Source organism: Tachypleus tridentatus, chromosome 1 (genome assembly GCF_004210375.1).
Source record: "Tachypleus tridentatus isolate NWPU-2018 chromosome 1, ASM421037v1, whole genome shotgun sequence".
Classification (NCBI taxonomy): Eukaryota; Metazoa; Arthropoda; class Merostomata; order Xiphosura; family Limulidae; genus Tachypleus; species Tachypleus tridentatus.
Window position 1 is genome coordinate 111,330,618 of NC_134825.1, and position 19,998 is coordinate 111,350,615.

Genomic DNA, 19,998 nt, shown 5'->3' on the forward strand with positions numbered 1-19,998 from the left:
TTTAATGAAGTATGACTACCATGACCTTGTATCAATAAATGGCACCCTTCCCTGTTAACAAGTGTCTACAGACTGGACTGATGTCACTCAGTGGGGTTTCATAAACAGAATATTCACATGTAAATATTTATGGTTTTTGTTGTGTTTGTCTGCTGTAGTGTTTTCTAACAATTACTCTGTTACATACATAACATTACATATTAAGCACATCCACAACAGTAAATATGTTTTTTGAACAATGTTTATTAGATTTACCTTAACATTTTTGTTTCTGGCTTCTCCCTTCTTGGTAAATCATTTTATTACAACGATATCACATTAACACCAATTTGCTTAAAAATTGTAATTAAATTTATTTTCTTAGAAACTGTGTGGATATTTTTATGTATCAAATGAAAATATGACTGTGTATTTGACAGTGTAAGTAAGTTAAATCCCATTTGTATATGGTACTGAAAAACAGCTAGACTTATAAAAATATTTACATCAAATACAGCTGTATTAACCCTAACTGTTGCTCTTCAATCTGGGTTAAATTAGACCAAACTTTCACCAACTCTTCAATCTTAATAAATGTTATAACAACCTCAACATACCAATCGATCACTCCGACCCCACAACCTGAGAAACGTGATTCCGTACAGCCTCGTCTAAGATCAGATAAACGTCTTTACAACCTTTAACTGCAGTCTTTAGAACTTTGTTCAGATAATCAACGTGAAGCCTCGAAGTCATTTCCAGAAGAACTATCTGTTCAGACTTTGGAAGAATAGCGACGGTCAACTGTGGACCTCCTAAGGATTCTTCTACAAAACTTATATCCACAAGTGCTGCATCATTTACAAAACCAGTAGTACAAGCACAGACGTAGTCCTTAATGGGTATTCCAGCATCTACAAGTGCAAGAGTTGCTGCATTGACACATGTACTGTAGTTTCCACCATCTGCTTGGAGAACCTAGTCCACAGAGGGAAAATATATCTAGTTCTGTCATTTAACAAGGGTTACTAAACAAAGACTTAAGTTCCCTTAAACATTAATGGATGTGGTTAAATTTTTCTTACGAGTGAGCCCAGCTGAATATATTCATAAAAAAATTTTCATGAAAGCTGTACAACCAAATAAAGTGAAATAAGTGTTTCTAATATTTAAAACACTTTGTATTTCAACTTACCATATAAGGACAAAACCATTTTTTAAAGAAACTAACATGTATCATATGGTCACTCTTTCACTGTCATCGAGCAAGCATTAATTGTAACCTAATGAAAATAAATTACGGTAAATATTTTTTGAAACATGAAAGTGCCAAAGTTATCTTTCATAAATCAGCAGTGATAAAAACAATTCGTAACCTTCAATCTTATCTTTGGATCAAAACTTTCATTCAAATAAAAACTGGAATTTATACAAATGGATGAAATAATAGCAGTAACCTGAGCTTGTCAAATCTTCAGGCACTTACAAAGAACTGAACATTCTTTGTTGCATGAATAATTTAGTGAATGTGTTTTTGAAAACACTGAAAATTAACCCTTTATAGACTGAACTTATTTCCAAAACAACAGCATCAGACTATACTAATGCACTTTGAATTATGTTAAAAATCCAGAATACTCTTCATACAATAGTTGTATTTTAGTGGCAGGAAAAAAACTGTATTGTAATGAATGTTAATTCCAGCTTGTTCAACTTACGGGCAGAATTATTTCATGTGTAAAGTTATCAATAACTAACACTGTTCACAAGCTAGGTAACAACATTGTCCAGATACTGTTGTAAAGTTCAGCCAGCTCAGAATATTGAAGTTAGTCCTAAATCTACATGTTAAAGCTAACAATGGAAAGCCATTTCTAAAAGTTTAAAATATTAACAGATAAAATTAAAATTATAGAAAACATTGGACCCAATAACCTTAATAACCACTGTTTAGTGTTAAACTGCTTGATCAATACATCAAGTATTCTACAGTAGACCAGTTGGGGTTACCTATAACAACTGGAAAATGTTCTTGCTTCTTCCAAAATATGTTCAAGTGGGGTACCCCCTTCTCCACTTCAAATGGTTTTTTTATTTGTTAAAAAAAAATCACTACTTATTTATTAATAAATTTGAAAAATATATGAACAACAAATTATTTCTTCTATCAGAATCAAATTAGTCATTTTTATTGCAATGTCTTCACACATAAGGTGGTGGTTCCCTCTTCAGAGTGATTCCTAAATAAGAATTGATAAAGTGTAACCAATATTATATTTCAAACTTCATATCTGTATTAATTAATTTACCACCCCATACACTTAGGCCAATAACTTTTTTTATTTTTATAGTGTAGGGTACTAATAATTAACATTAAGTTAATCACTGTTGGAATAAATGAATATCAAATCATTCAACTTACTTCAACAAAAATATCTATCTGAGACTTGGGATACAGTTGTGTCAAGATGGCTGCCTCAAATGTTTGTTGAAGGTGAAGTGTCATTTCTTGTGACTTTCTGTCTCCTCTAGGTCTCCTTTTCCGTTCTCCTGTGCTGAACGTGGCCATGCTGTACTGACAGTTGATAAGAACCTTATCATGAAGGCCTTTCGACTTGCTACCACGAATCTGCCAAAAAAACAACACACAGTTAATAACTGTCTATACAAAAAGTTTATTTTTCTTTATGTTCTGTTCATATAGAATATTATAGTTCATGTGTTTTAGTCAGGTTATAACAATCGCATTAGTAGTGTATAATTTTTTTATAACTACATACTAATTATTAGCCAGTTATATTGCACGTTTTGGCTTCTAATTTAATGCAGACAGTGATGGTTGATATAAATATGGGATGTTACGGACTTGAACCCCCACACCTTGTTTTATTATTTTCTTAACTTGTGAGGCTTTGAAACGGAGATTAAGGTTGACATGTCCTCCTTGTTACGTGGGTTGTACTTTCACAGTCATCTTTAAAACTTCTGCTCAAATTTTGTGACCAACATTACAGCCTCTGCTGCCCAGGTAACTTCCTTTTGTTGTGCATCATTTTAAAGCTCATTTTGTATTATATACACACATAATACAAATTTAACTGTCCATTAATCAGTTATTAATTAGATCAAAATTAATATTTAACAATAACATTTCATGAAACAAACGTAAGATCAACTTTACCAATTGTTGATGAAGATACCCAACACAGAATCAATGACTGAATTTGTTATACACCTCATCTGAGGCTAAAATCAAATACTGACTCCTACTTTCTCATGCACCACATTGATTTAAACATTGGCAACAGAATTTACCTTAAACAGTATTTGTTAGTTAAAAATAATAACCAGTTGCTTTTTTTTGAAATTTTAATAAATTTGTTGAGTCGAAAATATCTAGAGAACTGTAGATTCGGCCTAATAAAACGAAACCATACAACTTCGTTATTACAGTGGTGGTAACTAACTGTAACAGTCAATAATATTTAACTACAGTCATTTTAATTTTCGTGCTTTTAGAAAACAGAGAAAAAATAACATGTTGACAAGTCGCAGAAACTACTAATTTTGACTTAATTTCTAAGACTAAAATTACTTTCCTAAGCGGGTGGTTAAATCAGGCTCATGACCGAATGATTAGTACCAGTACACTTGTAATACAGCTAAACCTTACCAGTTACCTCGTGTGGTCCGTATACCGCTGCAAGAACTTTGGTGTTTCCTTGTTGTATATACGCAGAACCATCAGCTTGGGCAAATACACCCATACGACATTCTATTTTCCGTAATTCATGAGGTCGTCTTCCATCTAGTCGAAATCCTTGGTCAGAAAGTAATTCTAAACCCGCCATTCGTAACTTTGAGTTCACATGCGACGAAAAGCTCTGAGTAAAGAGTTTTAATGAAACCTCTATAGGTAGCGCTACCGTAATACTTTTTTTTTTCTGTCTTTAAAATATTTTTATACCTGTAATAAAAATGCGAATATTAAAGTCCAGATACAAAATCTCCATTTTGTTCGTTATTGAAAGGCTATTACATTAACATAAGAATTAATATTAATGAATTTCTAATCTGGCGAAGCTATGTTACCGAACCTCTAATTTTGCAATTAATAAAACAAGAAAGGCGAAAAAGAATTTCATTTTTTTCCAATTGAATTTATGATTTTTACAAAAAAAATAAGGTTTTATACTGTATTATTTACAGAATAGTAGATTTGATTATAAACATTTTATTTTAATAGTAAAACCAAATTTTTAAAACACCTGCCTTATCGTTAAAATAAATTTTATCTTGTTTCCATGATGTGTTAACAATTGGTATAATATATAATGAGCAATACGAATATACAATGATAAAAAAAAAACACCTATAACCCAGGCACTTCAGGTCTTTTATGAGATTGTCTAATTTACTTAAGAGCCAATAACCAAATAGTTCATAGCATTAATCTTGTTACCCCATCTGTCGGATATTACTATAATATGTTGTTTGTTTTTGAAATTCGCAAAAAGCTACTCGAGGGCTATCTGTGCTAGCCGTCCCTAATTTAGCAGTGTAAGACAAGAGGGAAGGCAGCTAGTCATCACCACCCACCACCAACTCTTGGGCTACTCTTTTACCAACGAATAGTGTGATTGACCGTCACATTATAACGCCCCCACGGCTGAAAGGGCGAGCATGTTTGGCGCGACGGGGATGCGAACCTGCGACCCTCAGATTACGAGTCGCACGCCTTAACACGCTTAAGGTGGCCAAAATTAACTGCTGATGGAAACTCTCGGTTAAAATGTCATGAGTAACTGAACATCAAATTGAAGCACATTCTTTTAAGTATAGACATGGATATCGTTTAAAAATTAGTTTCATATTTGTTGTTTTTATATTTTTAGTAATAACTGTATAAATTAATTTAATAAATTTGTTTTTATTGTAAATATAAAAGCAACAAAGAAATACTAAGCAATTGAATACAAACACACTAAAGTAAATGCGTGTCTGATATAACATGTAGCATAAGCTAAACCTTTCAACCTCAGATGAATAAATACATCAGATCACCTGAAGTAGGTTTAGGGCCAAAACTTATATTTATGTGAAATTTTCTCTTTTAAATACTTTAACTGTGTTTTAGACCTTTTATAAATTATTAGTGCATTTTACTTTAGTTTTTTTTCAGTGATTATCAGAAAATGCATTTAAACAATTAGTTAAATACTTGTTTGTTTTAAAGTGAGGCTTCCATTAATTTTTATTTTAACACAAGATGTTGCTTGTTTTGCTTAACCACGTGTGTTCTTTATTTGTGTAGTGATATTTCGCAAATATATCCAGCTTTGTTTGATCTGAGTAGGGCGCTCTGTTCATAATTTGCGGGTCGAAAATCCAGGTTTTCGTCACATTGAATACGCTTGCTTTTGCAGGGGTAGGAGCATTATAAACTCACAGGCAATCCTACTATTCGTTGTTAAAATGTGATCCAAGAGTTGATGGCTAGTGATGCTGACCTTCCCTTGAGTCTATCAGTGATAAATTAAAAACGGTTAGTGCAGATAAGTCTCGAGTAGCTTTGCACAAAATTCATATCAAACCCAAATATATTTTGTTTTTCTTTTATATCTGTTTTATATTCAAAAGTTTATCCGTTACTTTCAGTAACTTTCATATTCATTATTGCAGTGTTTTTCGACACAGTAATCAAATAATTCTGTTGAAATAGCAATACTTGCCAAAAGTAGTAGTGTGATAATTATTTCGCAACCAGGATAGCTAAACTAGACGATAATGTAACTAGTGCTGTCACCTATTTTTGCTTTCTGAATTCTTCATTGTCAATAAAAACCATAACAAAAATAATGGTGAACTTAAAAATTAGTTTGTTAACAGATAACAGTAAAGTTCTTTTAACAATAATACTCGGTTAGATCAGAGATGCATGGTTCTGAATACGTAATTTAAGGCTAGAAAGTATGATTTAACCACGAAGAAAAAAAACAAGAGGGAATCCTCAATAGTCACGGTATTTGAAATCCTTTTATACAGGATTAGGATAAATTAACCTGTTCAGTGCTGTAGACGAGATAACTCGTCCAAGCCGATCGGTAACACAGTGCCACGGACGAGTTAATTCGTTCTCAATAATACCTAACTTCAACGCTAGATATCAGTACCATACATGCATTTGACCTACTTACAAATTGTTTCACTTTCGATCCAAAATGGCGTAACGAAAAAAGTTACAAAATGAAGAAGCATTAGAGTCGTGTTATAGCAGCTGAAATACTTGGCAGTCAACAGGTTAATCTATGAGTACTACTTCTTTTTACATTATTAGTTTTATTATTGTGCCCTAGCATTACTAAGCTTGGGGTACGAGTATACTCGAATTGATTTTATTACTTCTCAAGATCTCTTCCAGTCTACCCAAAAATTGAATTTTTTTTTTTCACGAGTAGAGTACATAAATCTGTGAAACCTTGGGTTTGTTCAAGTACATCAGTCAGAAGGGTTTGACCTCTTGATCTTAAAACTGTAAATAGATTTTGAATCAGTCAAAAGATGATGAAACAACTAACTAAAGTTTGTACTTGAATAAAAACAATAAAAATAAATCAGAGCAGTTCTGTGAGCTGCTATGCTGGGGAAATATATATAACAGTATGCCTCAAATATGATTTGATAATATAAACGGCTCAACAGTTTTCACATAGGAAAGAAATTCCAACATAAGAGAATCAAGAACGTATCATATTTAGTGATTTTCAGAAAAATACCTTCTGGCAGCTCAGTGGGGTGGGGCTTCAACGTTAAAAATCAGTGTTCGATAACCGCACTAGCAGTGTAACAGTTCTGAGCTGAACAACAAATAAAATACAAAGAGTTATATACATTTCTGTCTAAGCTTTTCTTCTTTCTAGAACTTTCTAGTAATATTACATGAGTTGCTGAAACGAGACATTATGGACTAAATAAATATGTAATAACTGTGCATAAGTATATTTATTTTTATTATATTACAGTTGTGTTTAGAAATATTTTGTGTGTGTGTGTGTGTGTGTGTGGATATACTTCTTTTAGTGTCTTGTATTTTTTTTTTATATAAAATCTCTTCCTTTGCATGAAATTTTGATGGATGTTTATAAAAATTGTACTCATATTTTATTTAAAATACATTTCTTTTATTCTAAACTAATTACCATTAGTTGAAGTTAGTAAAATAAACGTTTATTGTTTTTCACTTCTAATTGAATTTTTCCGTACTTTTATGTCGAGCAATGGCCCGACATAGCCAGGTAGGTTAAGACGTTTGATTCGTAATCTGAGGGTCGCAGGTTCGAATCCCCGTTGCACCAAATATGCTCGCTCTTTCAGTTGTGGGGGCGTTATAATGTGATGGTCAATCCTACTATTCGTTGGTAGAAGAGTAGCCCAAGAGTTGGCGGTGGGTGGTGATGACTAGCTGCCTTCCCTCTAGTCTTACACTGCTAAATTAGAGACGGCTAGCGCAGATAGTCCTCGTGTAGCTTTGCGCGAAATAAAAAATAAAATAAAATCTCGAGTAATAAACATCATAATATATATATATATATATAAGACGTTTCAAAATTTTGTTTTTGTCGCATGTTGAGGACGCAGTAAATTCCATATTCTGTGATATTAAAACCTCCCAGTAGAAATCAGAAGTCTTTTTTCAATAGCAAGATTAAACAGTGCACACAATGATTATGTGACACTTCTTGGTTTATCAGGAAAGTTTGCAGTTTTAATAAAGATGTTGAAAACAAAACAAATTGATTACCAGTAATATTCAATCAATCATCGTTATATTAACTTTATAAAGCTATGAACATTTGATTTTGTTGGTTAGATATAAAAATTAATATAATGTTTATTCTTGTCATATTATTTAATAAACCTTCTATGAGTTGAATAACGGTAATATGATATTCTAAGTTAAGAGTTTCAAACTTCACTAAACTAGCTCCCACCATGCCTATTTTAATACAGTTATTATGTCATAATCCGATTTATCTTATATTCATTTTTTTAATATCCCTACTTAGTTATGCTATTTTAACGTCTGGTGGTTACTGTTGTTCGCTATATTTTTTGATATTTTAAGTTAGACGTCATCTAGAAATTTCTTAAAATTAAGAGTCGAGAAGTTTCGTACAGGAAGTAGAAAATGAAAATTAGGTAAAAATGAGTGTTTGTCACTGAATATATTAGTCCATTGTTTCTTAGTGTGTAGTATTGTGGTAAACCGTTCACAGAAGGTGCACGGTATTGTGTTAAACTGTTCACAGAAGGTGCACGGTTTTCTGGTAAACTGTTCACAGAAAGTGCACGGTTTTCTGGTAAACTGTTCACAGAAGGTGCACGGTTTTCTGGTAAACTCTTCACAGAAGGTGCACGGTATTGTGTTAAACTGTTCACAGAAAGTGCACGGTTTTCTGGTAAACTGTTCACAGAAGGTGCACGGTATTGTGTTAAACTGTTCACAGAAAGTGCACGGTTTTCTGGTAAACTGTTCACAGAAGGTGCATGGTATTGTGTTAAACTGTTCACAGAAGGTGCACGGTTTTCTGGTAAACTTTTCACAGAAAGTACACGGTTTTTTGGTAAACTGTTCACAGAAGGTGCACGGTATTGTGTTAAACTGTTCACAGAAGGTGCACGGTTTTCTGGTAAACTGTTCACAGAAGATGCACGGTGTTGTGTTAAACTGCCTACTGATATGAAAAATTACTTCTTCGACTTTAAAGCTAAACTTCGACTGGATTGAAAGACACTGAATGTAGAGATTACATCAGGGAGATAAGAATACACTCACGATAACAAGTATATGGGTGCTAGTGAATTTAAAGGTCTCTGAATCTGGCATCACGTTTAACTGTCTGCTACACAGAGGTATCTAACGGTCATAAACTGTTTATAAGGTCTATCGATTCTAGACTCACGTCATACACGAAAGCTGAAAGAACGTTCACATAACAAGTTGGAGCTCTAAAAGTAAGGATTTGTTTTATATCGGGGGGTGGGTCGTAGGGGGGGAGCAGTATAGGATAAAAAGCAAATAGTTTCAAACTTATTACCTTCGCTACCGAAGGCGGATGGAAGTTATGTTTTCGTCTTTGTGTTTGTTCGTCTGCAAAGTTTCTCAAAAACGGCTCAATGGATTTATACGAAACTTGGTAAACATTTGTGATGACGAGAAACCCACTTGAAGTAAAAATTGTATCTTTATTAAAATTTATTCAGGTTAACCTGAAGATGACTTAAAAAGGTCGAAACGTCGTTCTCTGCTTTATTTTAATAAAGGTTTTATTACCCATACCAGCCGTCTTGAGATACATTTCAACATTTCAATTGTAACTCTTAAACATTCGGACAAAAACCCAACATAAAGGTTAGTAGATTTTGAATAGCAAAGTCACAGCATCAAGTATCACGAAAATCCAAAGAATCCCTGTCTGGTAACAAAGGGACAACTTTGTCGCTGGTTTTTACTCTATAATTCAATTTAAAAATATATCAAATTTTGATGAAAATTGGTGGACATAAGTAGAATATTATCATTGTCCCGCCAAAATAATGGTCCTTATACGGACACATTTTTGTATTTTTCTAGAGCCAAATATGATCAGCACCATATGACGGAGGTATGCCTTCTGTTGATGGAGCTCTACTCAGCACCATATGACGAAGGTATGACTTCTGTTGAGGGAGCTCTAGTCAGCACCATATGACGGAGGTATGCCTTCTGTTGAGGGAACTCTAGTCAGCACCATATGACGGAGGTATGCCTTCTGTTGAGGGAACTCTAGTCAGCACCATATGACGAAGGTATGCCTTCTGTTGAGGGAACTCTAGTCAGCACCATATGACGGAGGTATGCCTTCTGTTGAAGGAACTCTAGTCAGCACCATATGACGAAGGTATGCCTTCTGTTGAGGGAACTCTAGTCAGCACCATATGACGGAGGTATGCCTTCTGTTGAGGGAACTCTAGTCAGCACCATATGACGGAGGTATGCCTTCTGTTGAGGGAACTTCAGCATCATATGACGGAGATATGCCTTCTGTTGAGGGAACTCTAATCAGCACCATATGACGGAGGTATGCCTTCTGTTGAGGGAACTCTAGTCAGCACCATATGACGGAGGTATGCCTTCTGTTGAGGGAACTTCAGCATCATATGACGGAGGTATGCTTTCTGTTGAGGGAACTCTAGTCAGCACCATATGACGGAGGTATGCCTTCTGTTAAGGGAACTCTAGTCAGCACCATATGACGGAGGTATGCCTTCTGTTGAGGGAACTCTAGTCAGCACCATATGACGGAGGTATGATTTCTGTTGAGGGAACTCTAGTCAGCACCATATGACGGAGGTATGCCTTTTGTTGAGGGAACTCTAGTCAGCACCATATGACGGAGGTATGCCTTCTGTTGAGGGAACTCTAGTCAGCACCATATGACGGAGGTATGCCTTCTGTTGAGGGAACTCTAATCAGCACCATATGACAGAGGTATGCCTTCTGTTGAGGGAACTCTAGTCAGCACCATATGACGGAGGTATGCCTTCTGTTGAGGGAACTTCAGCATCATATGACGGAGGTATGCCTTCTGTTGAGGGAACTTCAGCATCATATGACGGAGGTATGCCTTCTGTTGAGGGAACTCTAGTCAGCACCATATGACGGAGATATGTCTTCTGTTGAGGGAACACTAGTTGTTTTTTTAATCCTTCCTTATGATGGTTATTGTTATTGAAGATGCTAGAGGTAGTTCTGTAGACGTTAGTGGATAAGTTCCATGTGACGCGTCACACCGCAGAAACTGTATTGTGTTGTCGGTTGTCCCCAAGTAAGACAATGGTAAGTCTACGGACTTACAACGCTAAAATCTGGGGTTTGATCCCATCACGGTGGACATCTCAGACTGCCCAGCGTGGCTTTGCTCTAAAACAAACGTTGTTGTTTTAAGCGAAAAAGTACACAATGAGCTATCTTCTGTGTCCATTGCAGGAGATCGAACCCTGAATTTTATGGTAGTAAAATCACAGGCTTACCGCTGTCCCACTCGGGAGACGAACTATTGTACTAGAAAACAAAAACGAACTAACGTTCGTGTAGAAATGCGATCTTTGATATGGAATAAATGGCGCTAGAAGTTAATCCATTCGTGTACCACGCAGAGGCACGGATCTTTGGTGTTAATAGGCTTACGTAATTTATCTAGTACAGATATTAGGCTTAATCTTTGAATATAAATGCAAGCTACATTTTGCATGTATTAACAAAATCGGAAGAGTCAATGATATATATTTATTCAACGTGTACTTGTACCACAATGTGGACTAAAAACTATGAATGTTTATATTGTTTCCCAAAAGAGTTAAGTTACATAAAAATAGCCAGGTGGCGTGCTTAGCTGGAGATTTGAATGAAACGTCGATTACTTAATCAGACGGTACAGCTTCAGAAAAACACGGGTTTTCATATAGTCGATAAATTGATTGATTTGTTAGGAGAGTTTCTTTTATTCAACGTTTTTCTCTATTTTTATTGAAACGAGAAGAAATATATGTTAACTGGCTAAAGAAAGGATATTATATTTAATATTAGATCGCATAAATTATGTGTTAATTCTTTTATGTTGACAATAATTTTCGGATTTGTTAAATGTTTGGTTGTTTTAGGTCAAAGCCACATTAGGCTTATCTGCTGTGTCTACCGCATGGAATCGATCCTTGAATTTTAAGCTTGTGAAACTATAGACTTACCGCTGTCCCGCTAGGGGACATTTTCTAATGTTCACTTGTGTAGCAGTAGCTTCATGCTACAGAGAGATGTTTAGTCGTAATAAAAAACGTCTGTTAAACACAAAGCTACAAAATGTGTTGTGCCCACTGCGGGTATCTAAGCCAGAAGTTTAGCACTACAACTCCTCAGACTTCACGTTGAAGCACCGTGACAGTGATTGATTTTGCCTATTAGTCATTTAATATGTTATTGGAAATAGCAGATAATGTTAAAGAGAGCTATGAAATTATTATTATTATTATTACATCAAACATGAACAACAGGTTAAAAACATGAAAGTGTTGAAGGAACATTTTGAGTATATAATTAAATCACACTTTCACCTGTACACGTTGGAAAATGCTTTAAGAAACAAACGGTAATATTGAGCACCTTATAAATAAACTTGTCTCGGTTATTTCTATGTGTTTTGAATTCGCGCAAAGCTACACTATCTTCACTAACTGTCCCTGATTTAGTAGTGTTAGACTAGAGGAAAGGTAGCTAGTCATCACCACCCACCACTAACTCTTGGGCTAATCCTTTACCAACGGATAGTGGGATTGACATTATAACGCCCCTTCAGCTGAAAGGGCGAGGAAGTTTAGTATGATGGGGATTCAAACCTATGACCATCGGATTACGAGTCGAGCCCCCCCCCTAACTACCTGACCATGCCTTGACAGAGCTAAAATATATTTTTTGACCAGCATCACGTGTATAGTCTAATGATAATGTATTTTCTAAAGCTGTAAAAAAAACAACAATGAAACCTTTTACTGACCATTTCATTCATGACTGTCGGACTTTGATCCTTCTGGATCGATACATTTTTGATAATATACACGTTATACCTCTTGTAATAAATTTCTTAAACCAAACTAACGGTTGTTTATTTGTTGTTACTTTAGGGCCTTGGAAAAGCATGCGACCAGTTAAGCCTAACTATTTAAGAAAGTATACTAACAATGTCTTGTTTTTTGTGGACATATTATAGGAGTGGTTGGTGTGTGTGTGTGTGTGTGTGTGTGTTCGAAGTAATTCATGGATCAGTTTTAAACTTTGGCAACCATCGTTTACGTAGTTCACAGGTTGGTTTCAGTTTCAGATGTTCCTATTTGAGGGTTTCAGACAAGAATAGCCATTCAGAATTGGACAATTAGCTCTTTAGGGTCAATACCAAACTTTCGTAATTATCAAAGACTGATTTTCTCTTCTTCTTTACGTTAGACAGGAACCAGGATCAGAACTCCATGATGTAACGTCTCTTGGTTTATGCCCTGGTGTTTGTTCGACAGGTACGAATCTCGGAATATAAATATTTGGACTTCATTTAGGCAGTTCTCTAAAAGTATGGTTTCACAAACACCGAGCTGAGATGAAAGAGAAACTTGGAAAGTGTACAATAGTTTTAAAATATTTTCAACCTTATTTTTATTGTTATTATTGTTAATAAACTTATCAGTTGTGGTATGTGATACGGATTGCAGCTATTACGACGTCTTAAAACTTGAGTACAATTTATTTGGAGGAAATTTCAATGGGTAAAGAAACATCTTATTTATCTTTGGAAGAGACTCCAATGAATCTTGTATTTGCGAGTGATAAATTAATCCTAGTTTTTCGCGAAATTGAGCAAAAGACGAAAAATTGTCATTTATAGAATTGGGTTTCTAAAACCTTCTCGACTTGTTTGTTTGTTTTGGAATTTCGCACAAAGCTACTCGAGGGCTATCTGCGATAGCCGTCCCTAATTTAGCAGTGTAAGACTAGAGGGAAGGAGCTAGTTATCACCACCCACCGCCAACACTTACGAATAGTGGGATTGACCGTCACATTTTAACGCCCCCACGGCTGAAAGGGCGAGCATGTTTGGCGCGACCGGGATGCGAACCCGCGACCCTCAGATTACGAGTCGCACGCCTTAACACGCTTGGCCATGCCGGGCCGAAACCTACTCGAATTGGGATTGAAAATATTTTTAATAGAGTATATCAGTCTTCTGATTTCCTTAAAGTTCTTTCAATGAATGAAATGGGACCACGATAAAATATTTTGAATGCTTTATCAGTCTACTTTGATGCTACGGTGTCAATATGACACGGACTAATTGAGAAATATTCTGTTAAAATGCTTCTCAGTGAATCATCTCGTCTCGAATTAATATTTACTGGATGAAATAGGATTTTGTAAAAACAGTTTCTGTGGTTATAAATAGTATTGTAACAGCGTCAGACAAACACGGAAGTGTATAAATAACAGTTCAATCTTGCCGCTATACTTAGATAACATTGAAGTTGTAAGTGACTGTTCTTTACGTTGTTGGTGTAACCAAGTGCCAGTGAAAACGTAACCAACAAACGAAGAAGGTAACGCACGCATGTACAACTACGTGATGTTCGTGGACAGTTTTTCTTATCTCCACTGTAGTTTGAAACTATATGACCAGCGGATAAAACTCCTACCGTTTACAATAGTACATTTTCTATTGCAGCACCGGTTTCAAAACAGGATGTGTGATAAGAAAAAAATAGTTTTAAATAAATAGTGTCATATAAACCTGCGAACCTGTTGTTGTTTTTTTGGAGGAGGTGTTTTTGATATACAATGGTTTGTTTGTTTGTTTTTGAATTTCGCACAAAGCTACTCGAGGGCTATCTGTGCTAGCCGTCCCTAATTTAGCAGTGTAAGACTAGATGGAAGGCAGCTAGTCATCAACACCCACTGCTAACTCTTGGGCTACTTTTTTACCAACGAATTGACCGTGACTTTATAACGCCCCCACGGCTGAAAGGGCGAGCATGTTTGACGTGACGGGGATTCGAACCCGCGACCCTCGGACTACGAGTCGAACGCCTTAACACGTTTGGCCATGCCGCGCCCTATAAAAATTACAAAAATATTAAGTTTTAATGACCTACATACAGTATTCATTTGACTTTGGTAAATACTAGTTTACTAATGTTTTAAAACTTTTGCTGTGTACACTCATAAAAAAATAAAAATTAGAAATGACTGATTGTATCAGTTATAAAAACCGAGACTTAGTATTTAAATAGTTTTTAGACTAATTTATCTTTGTGGTAATTTCATTACATTACACAGAAAAGAAAGATCCAACTATAATTTTTTCATCATCCGCATGAGTTCTGGTTTTACAAAAAATCACACAAGTATTCAATCAGTAAAATGCCGATGTAAATAACGTGAATTTTTAAAAGTGTCACAGGTTAAACCAGCATTAGGCCAAGAGTTGCTCAGCTGGTAGAATTAGGCTTACAAGTACTAATTTACGACTCCCTCTCAAGTGGCTCAGAGTTAGGTCTGTAGACTTATGGTGCTACAAATCGAGTTTCGATACCCGATACTGAACATAGACAGCCCATTGTGTAGCTTTTTGTGCTTGAAAATAACCAAATAAAATCACATTGATTTACTGGAAGTCTAATTAAGTCTCCCGTCAACTTAAAATAATACTTAAGTTTAAAAATATGGAAAGAACGTCAGAAAGATGTTTAGTTTTCTTATATACCCATTCTCTTTCAAATATTAGCCTGAATTTTTTCGAAAATTCACATTGAAGAAAGAGAGAAAAAAAACAACAAAATTTTGTCACTTCTAATTTACACACCTCATAGTCTTGTTATCCAATGCATGAACTGTTTATACATTCATTTTAGTGCAAAGCCACTTTAGACTATTTACCGTGTCTTCTGTAGAGAATTGGACCCAGATTTGAGCGTTTTTAACCCATGAACTTACTGCAGGTCCACCGATGGATATTATCTAGTACACAATACAATAGAATAATGTAAACATATTTTTTCTCTATATTTAAAGAGGCAACTATTGTTTATTTAAGAAAATAATACATTTATTATAAATGTTAGGCCTAATCCCATCTCCCCTGAAGTTGTATTAATTCATTTAATTTGGTGCCATTTCAAATACTTTTATTATAAATTTTAGGCCTAATCCCCTCTTTCCAGAAGTTGTATTAATTCGTTTAATTTGGTGTCATTTCAGATTCGTTTATTAGAAATATTAGGCCTAACCCCTTCTCCTCAGAAGTTGTATTAATTCATTTAATTTGGTGCCATTTCAGATACATTTATTATAAATTCTAGGCCTAATCCCTTTTCTCCAGAAGTTGTATTAATTCATTTAATTTGGTGCCATTTCAGATAGTTTATCATAAATGTTAGGCCTAATCCCTTTTCCCCAGAAATTATGTTGATTCATCTAATTTGGTGCCATTTCAGATAGTTTATCATAAATGTTAGGCCTAATCCCTTTTCCCCAGAAATTATGTTGATTCATCTAATTTGGTGTCATTTCAGAATTCAACCATCCTTTAACTTGAAAACACACGAAACCTTCAATTGCTAATCTTTCTCAGTCAAAAAACATATTTTTACAATAGACTGTCTCAGTTTTAATGTTATATTTATGATGGTAGTTTTTTATTTCTTTTACTAGACTTTGCGTTTACGAATAAGACTTTTTTTGCGTGTTTTAGCCTAACATTTTTCAAGTCATTGAAACTTACTAACGGAAATGTCCGATGCATGGCATTTTCATCCAAACCTAGATTTTGTTTATATTATCGTTTCTTTATTCGTGTGTGTATGTTTTCTTTTCTTAAGTTTTCAATGGAATTTACGTTCATTGAGGCTTATCTAATTTAGGTTATTTTCATTTAAAAGTAATATGAAAAGACTGCTGTAATTAATTGTACGCCACTCGTCTCTTCCATACACATAAAACAATGGACACTAAAGTTACTTTTGTTGTATCGTTTTATCAGTTCTGAATTAAAATATTGCTACATTTATTTTCTTTATCAACCATTGCTCTTTAAAAATTTCAAAGTGATCGACCAGTAAACTATAACAATATAGAAATAATACAATCTACGGTTGTTTGTTGTAGTAGAAACCACGTTAATTTGTCTTGTCCACGAAAAAGATAAATCAGGCAAACAGTAAACACTACATTTCGTGATAATACTGAACTCGTGAAGGAAGAACCATGGAAACAAAACAAAGGAATTTCAATGTTAACGTTAATTAGTTGGTAGAGTATGTGACGTAATACTTCGATAGCAGCAACTTCTACTTCGATAACCTTAATTCTTTATAATACGACAAAGCTCGAGTTCTGTTATAGTATAGTCAAGTACAGCCAAGTTGTTTACGGCAGGTTCGAATCCTCGTAGCACCAAACATGCTCGCCCTTTCAGCCGTGGGGGCGTTATAATGTGATGGTCAATCCCACTATTCGTTGGTAAAAGAGTAGCCCAAGAGTTGGCGGTGGGTGTTGATGACTTCCCTCTGGTCTTACACTGCTAAATTAGAAACAGCTAGCGTAGATAGCCCTCGTATAGCTTTGCGCGAAATTAAAAAACAAACCAAATTGTTTACGTTCTTTTCTCTGTACCCTCCAGTGGCTCAGCGGTATGTCTGTGGACTTACAACGCTAAAAACCGGGTTTCGATACCCGTGGTGGGCAGAGCACAGATAACCCATTGAGTAACTTTGTGCTTAATTCAACAATATCTTTTCTCTGTTCAAAGAATTTCGCGCAAAGCTACTCGAGGGCTATCTGCGCTAGCCGTCCCTAATTTAGTAGTGTAAGACTAAAGGGACGGCAGCTAGTCATCACCATGGGCTACTCTTTTACCAACGAATAGTGAGATTGACTGTCACATTATAACGCCCTCACGGCTGAAAGGGCGAGCATGCTTGGGGCGAGAGGGATGCGAACCCGCGACCCTCAGATTACGAGTCGTATGCCTTAACCCACTTGGCCATATTGGTATTGAGGTCACAATTATATTAAAAAAATCGTTGTTTCTGAGGTAACAGAAGTGTCACGTGACTGAAGGAAACAAACAAAAGTGAACAAAATTGCAAGGCTGTTTTGTCTTGTACATTGGAAATAGTAATTATTACTTAAATAGCGAAATTTTCAAAAGGCAAAGAAACTCCAAATAAATACGCATTTATTTTAGCAGCGCCCACTGGTGGGGTATTAATGCACATAACGACTTATTAGCATTCAAATGTTACAGGAAAGTTTAATATAGACTCTTAATTAAAACCAAATTCGTGAATCAATTAAATCATAAAGTACTAGTTCTTAGCGCACCCTGGTGATAAGTAAATTTATAAATAACATGGAATTATTTTTAATACCGCACATACTAGTGTAGATATTACCATGTTTAGCCTAAGCTTACGTACAACTACACAAGGATTATGTGCACATAACTGTCCCCTAATTATTAACTGATAGACAATAGGAAATGGAGCTAGCCCACAGCCAACGTTTGGACTATTCTTATCTGATCGAACAGTGGGGATTCAACGTTTATTTTATAGAGGGCTCATGACTCCAAAGCGCAGAGTGCGTTTTGTGGTATTAGGAAATGAACCATTATTATTTTGGATTTACTGTCTGGGCAGGCAATTATCAGGCCACGCCTACTCCCTTCTTAGTATTGATTTATCAGTTTATTGTTGATAGAACTCTTTACTATCTGATTTCACTCTAAATGTATAATAACTTAAATAAACGATCTAAATATTGACACTTGTTTTATTTTGCTGGTACCTTTATATTACATACGTTAAACATTTCGGAACGTTTGTTTGACATGTAACAAGTTCATCTATAAAGTTTTTTTACTTTTTTCAGTCTGCTGTTCTGTAGCATCAAGTGTCGTGTTGCTACTAGCGCCTCAAGTGAGAAATAATAGAAGTTTTTTAAAACGTTACGGGAATTTTTGTTGTGTAATCCACTTCACAAGACTAACAGTTGTCTTTGTTGTGAAACCCTATTATCTTTATTTTCTGTCTCTGAATTCTTACATTGGTACAGGAACAAAGAGTTACTAAACCAGTAATTAACTTGTTACTTGTTCTGCTTGCTACGTCTAAAAATATTCTGGAGAATCGCGCTGTTAGTCATGGTACTGCGGCATTCGAAACAAGAAAACTGTTTACCAGGCTTCACATTAGAATCACGAGACATTTCAAAATATGACAGAATCTTTATCCGTCTGACTATTTTAAAATTACACGACATTATAAAAGAGAAAGCTACCGTTTATCAGGTTTCACGTTATCACAGGACATTCTAAAACATTGTGTGCGTGTGTGTTTTTCTTATAGCAAAGCCACATCGGGCTATTTGCTGAGCACACCGACGGGAATGGAACCCCTGATTTCAGCGTTGTAAGTCCGTAGAGTTACCGCTGTACGAGCAGGGTGCTTCTAAACCAGAAAGTTGTTGTTTGTCAGGTTTCACGTAATAATAAGACATTTTAAAACTCTAAGTATGCTGTGAAAACAACACAGTTAATTGGATTAAAACTGAAACAGATGTGGTTCTTATGTATCGGTACATTAAATAAAGCAACCACACTGAAATGGATAATACTTCGACGTCTCTACCAATTAAATGGAAGCAGCACGTGGAACGAGCATCCAGGAGCGAGCTAAACAACTTTGATTCTATTTTGTGAAGGACTTTTAATATTCTCAGTGACAGTGTCACATCTTATATCTGAGCGAAGACCACGTCTTTGAGGCAGGTGTATTATCGGATTCACAGTTCGGGCACCCACGCTATCAGTTAGGTCACGCGTGCAACTAAAATCATATACGTCACAGGCAAATACTCACTTTTGGCATATGGCAAAATACGGTCATTTTTTTTCTATGTTGTACATTACCCAGACATTTACTAAAAACACTTGTCAGGCACTTGTTTATATTCAAAATGGACTACTATGTTGTGCACACCACGGGTTTCGAAACTCTATTTTCAGCTCTGTAAGCTTCGGACTTATCGCTAAATCACGGGGGGGGGCTTATTACTTGGTAGAGAACATTTAAAGCGACTTCAAAATGTATTCATTCAATCTACGTTAAGTTTACGGTTTGTTTGTTATTAAACATATAGCTACACAGTGGGCTATCTACTCTGCCCACGACGAGTATCGAAACCCAGTTTCTCGCGGTGGAAGTCCGTAGACGTATCGCTGTGCCACTAAGGGAAGAGGGCTAAGTTTAAGGAAAGCTAAAAGTTCGGGGTTAGATTTCCTACAGAGGAAAAAGCGCAGATAGTCCGCTGTGCTAAAACATCACACACACATACAGGTGTACTTACAAATGGTTTTCTATAGTCAGTTTAATTACGTGAAGTGT

The 19,998-nt window shown here is 35.5% G+C and overlaps 1 protein-coding gene across 1 annotated transcript; it reads right to left on the reverse strand.

The window, feature by feature from the left end:
• Positions 1 to 223: 223 nt before the first annotated feature.
• Positions 224 to 3,881, reverse strand: Ski6 (exosome complex component Ski6). Its single transcript, XM_076517441.1, has 3 exons — positions 3,660 to 3,881; positions 2,402 to 2,608; positions 224 to 957 (listed from the first exon to the last, which is right to left on the reverse strand). Exons 1-3 carry the CDS (start codon positions 3,828 to 3,830, stop codon positions 604 to 606), a joined length of 732 nt encoding a protein of 243 aa, XP_076373556.1. The 5' UTR covers positions 3,831 to 3,881; the 3' UTR covers positions 224 to 603.
• Between the last annotated feature and the right edge of the window lie 16,117 nt (positions 3,882 to 19,998).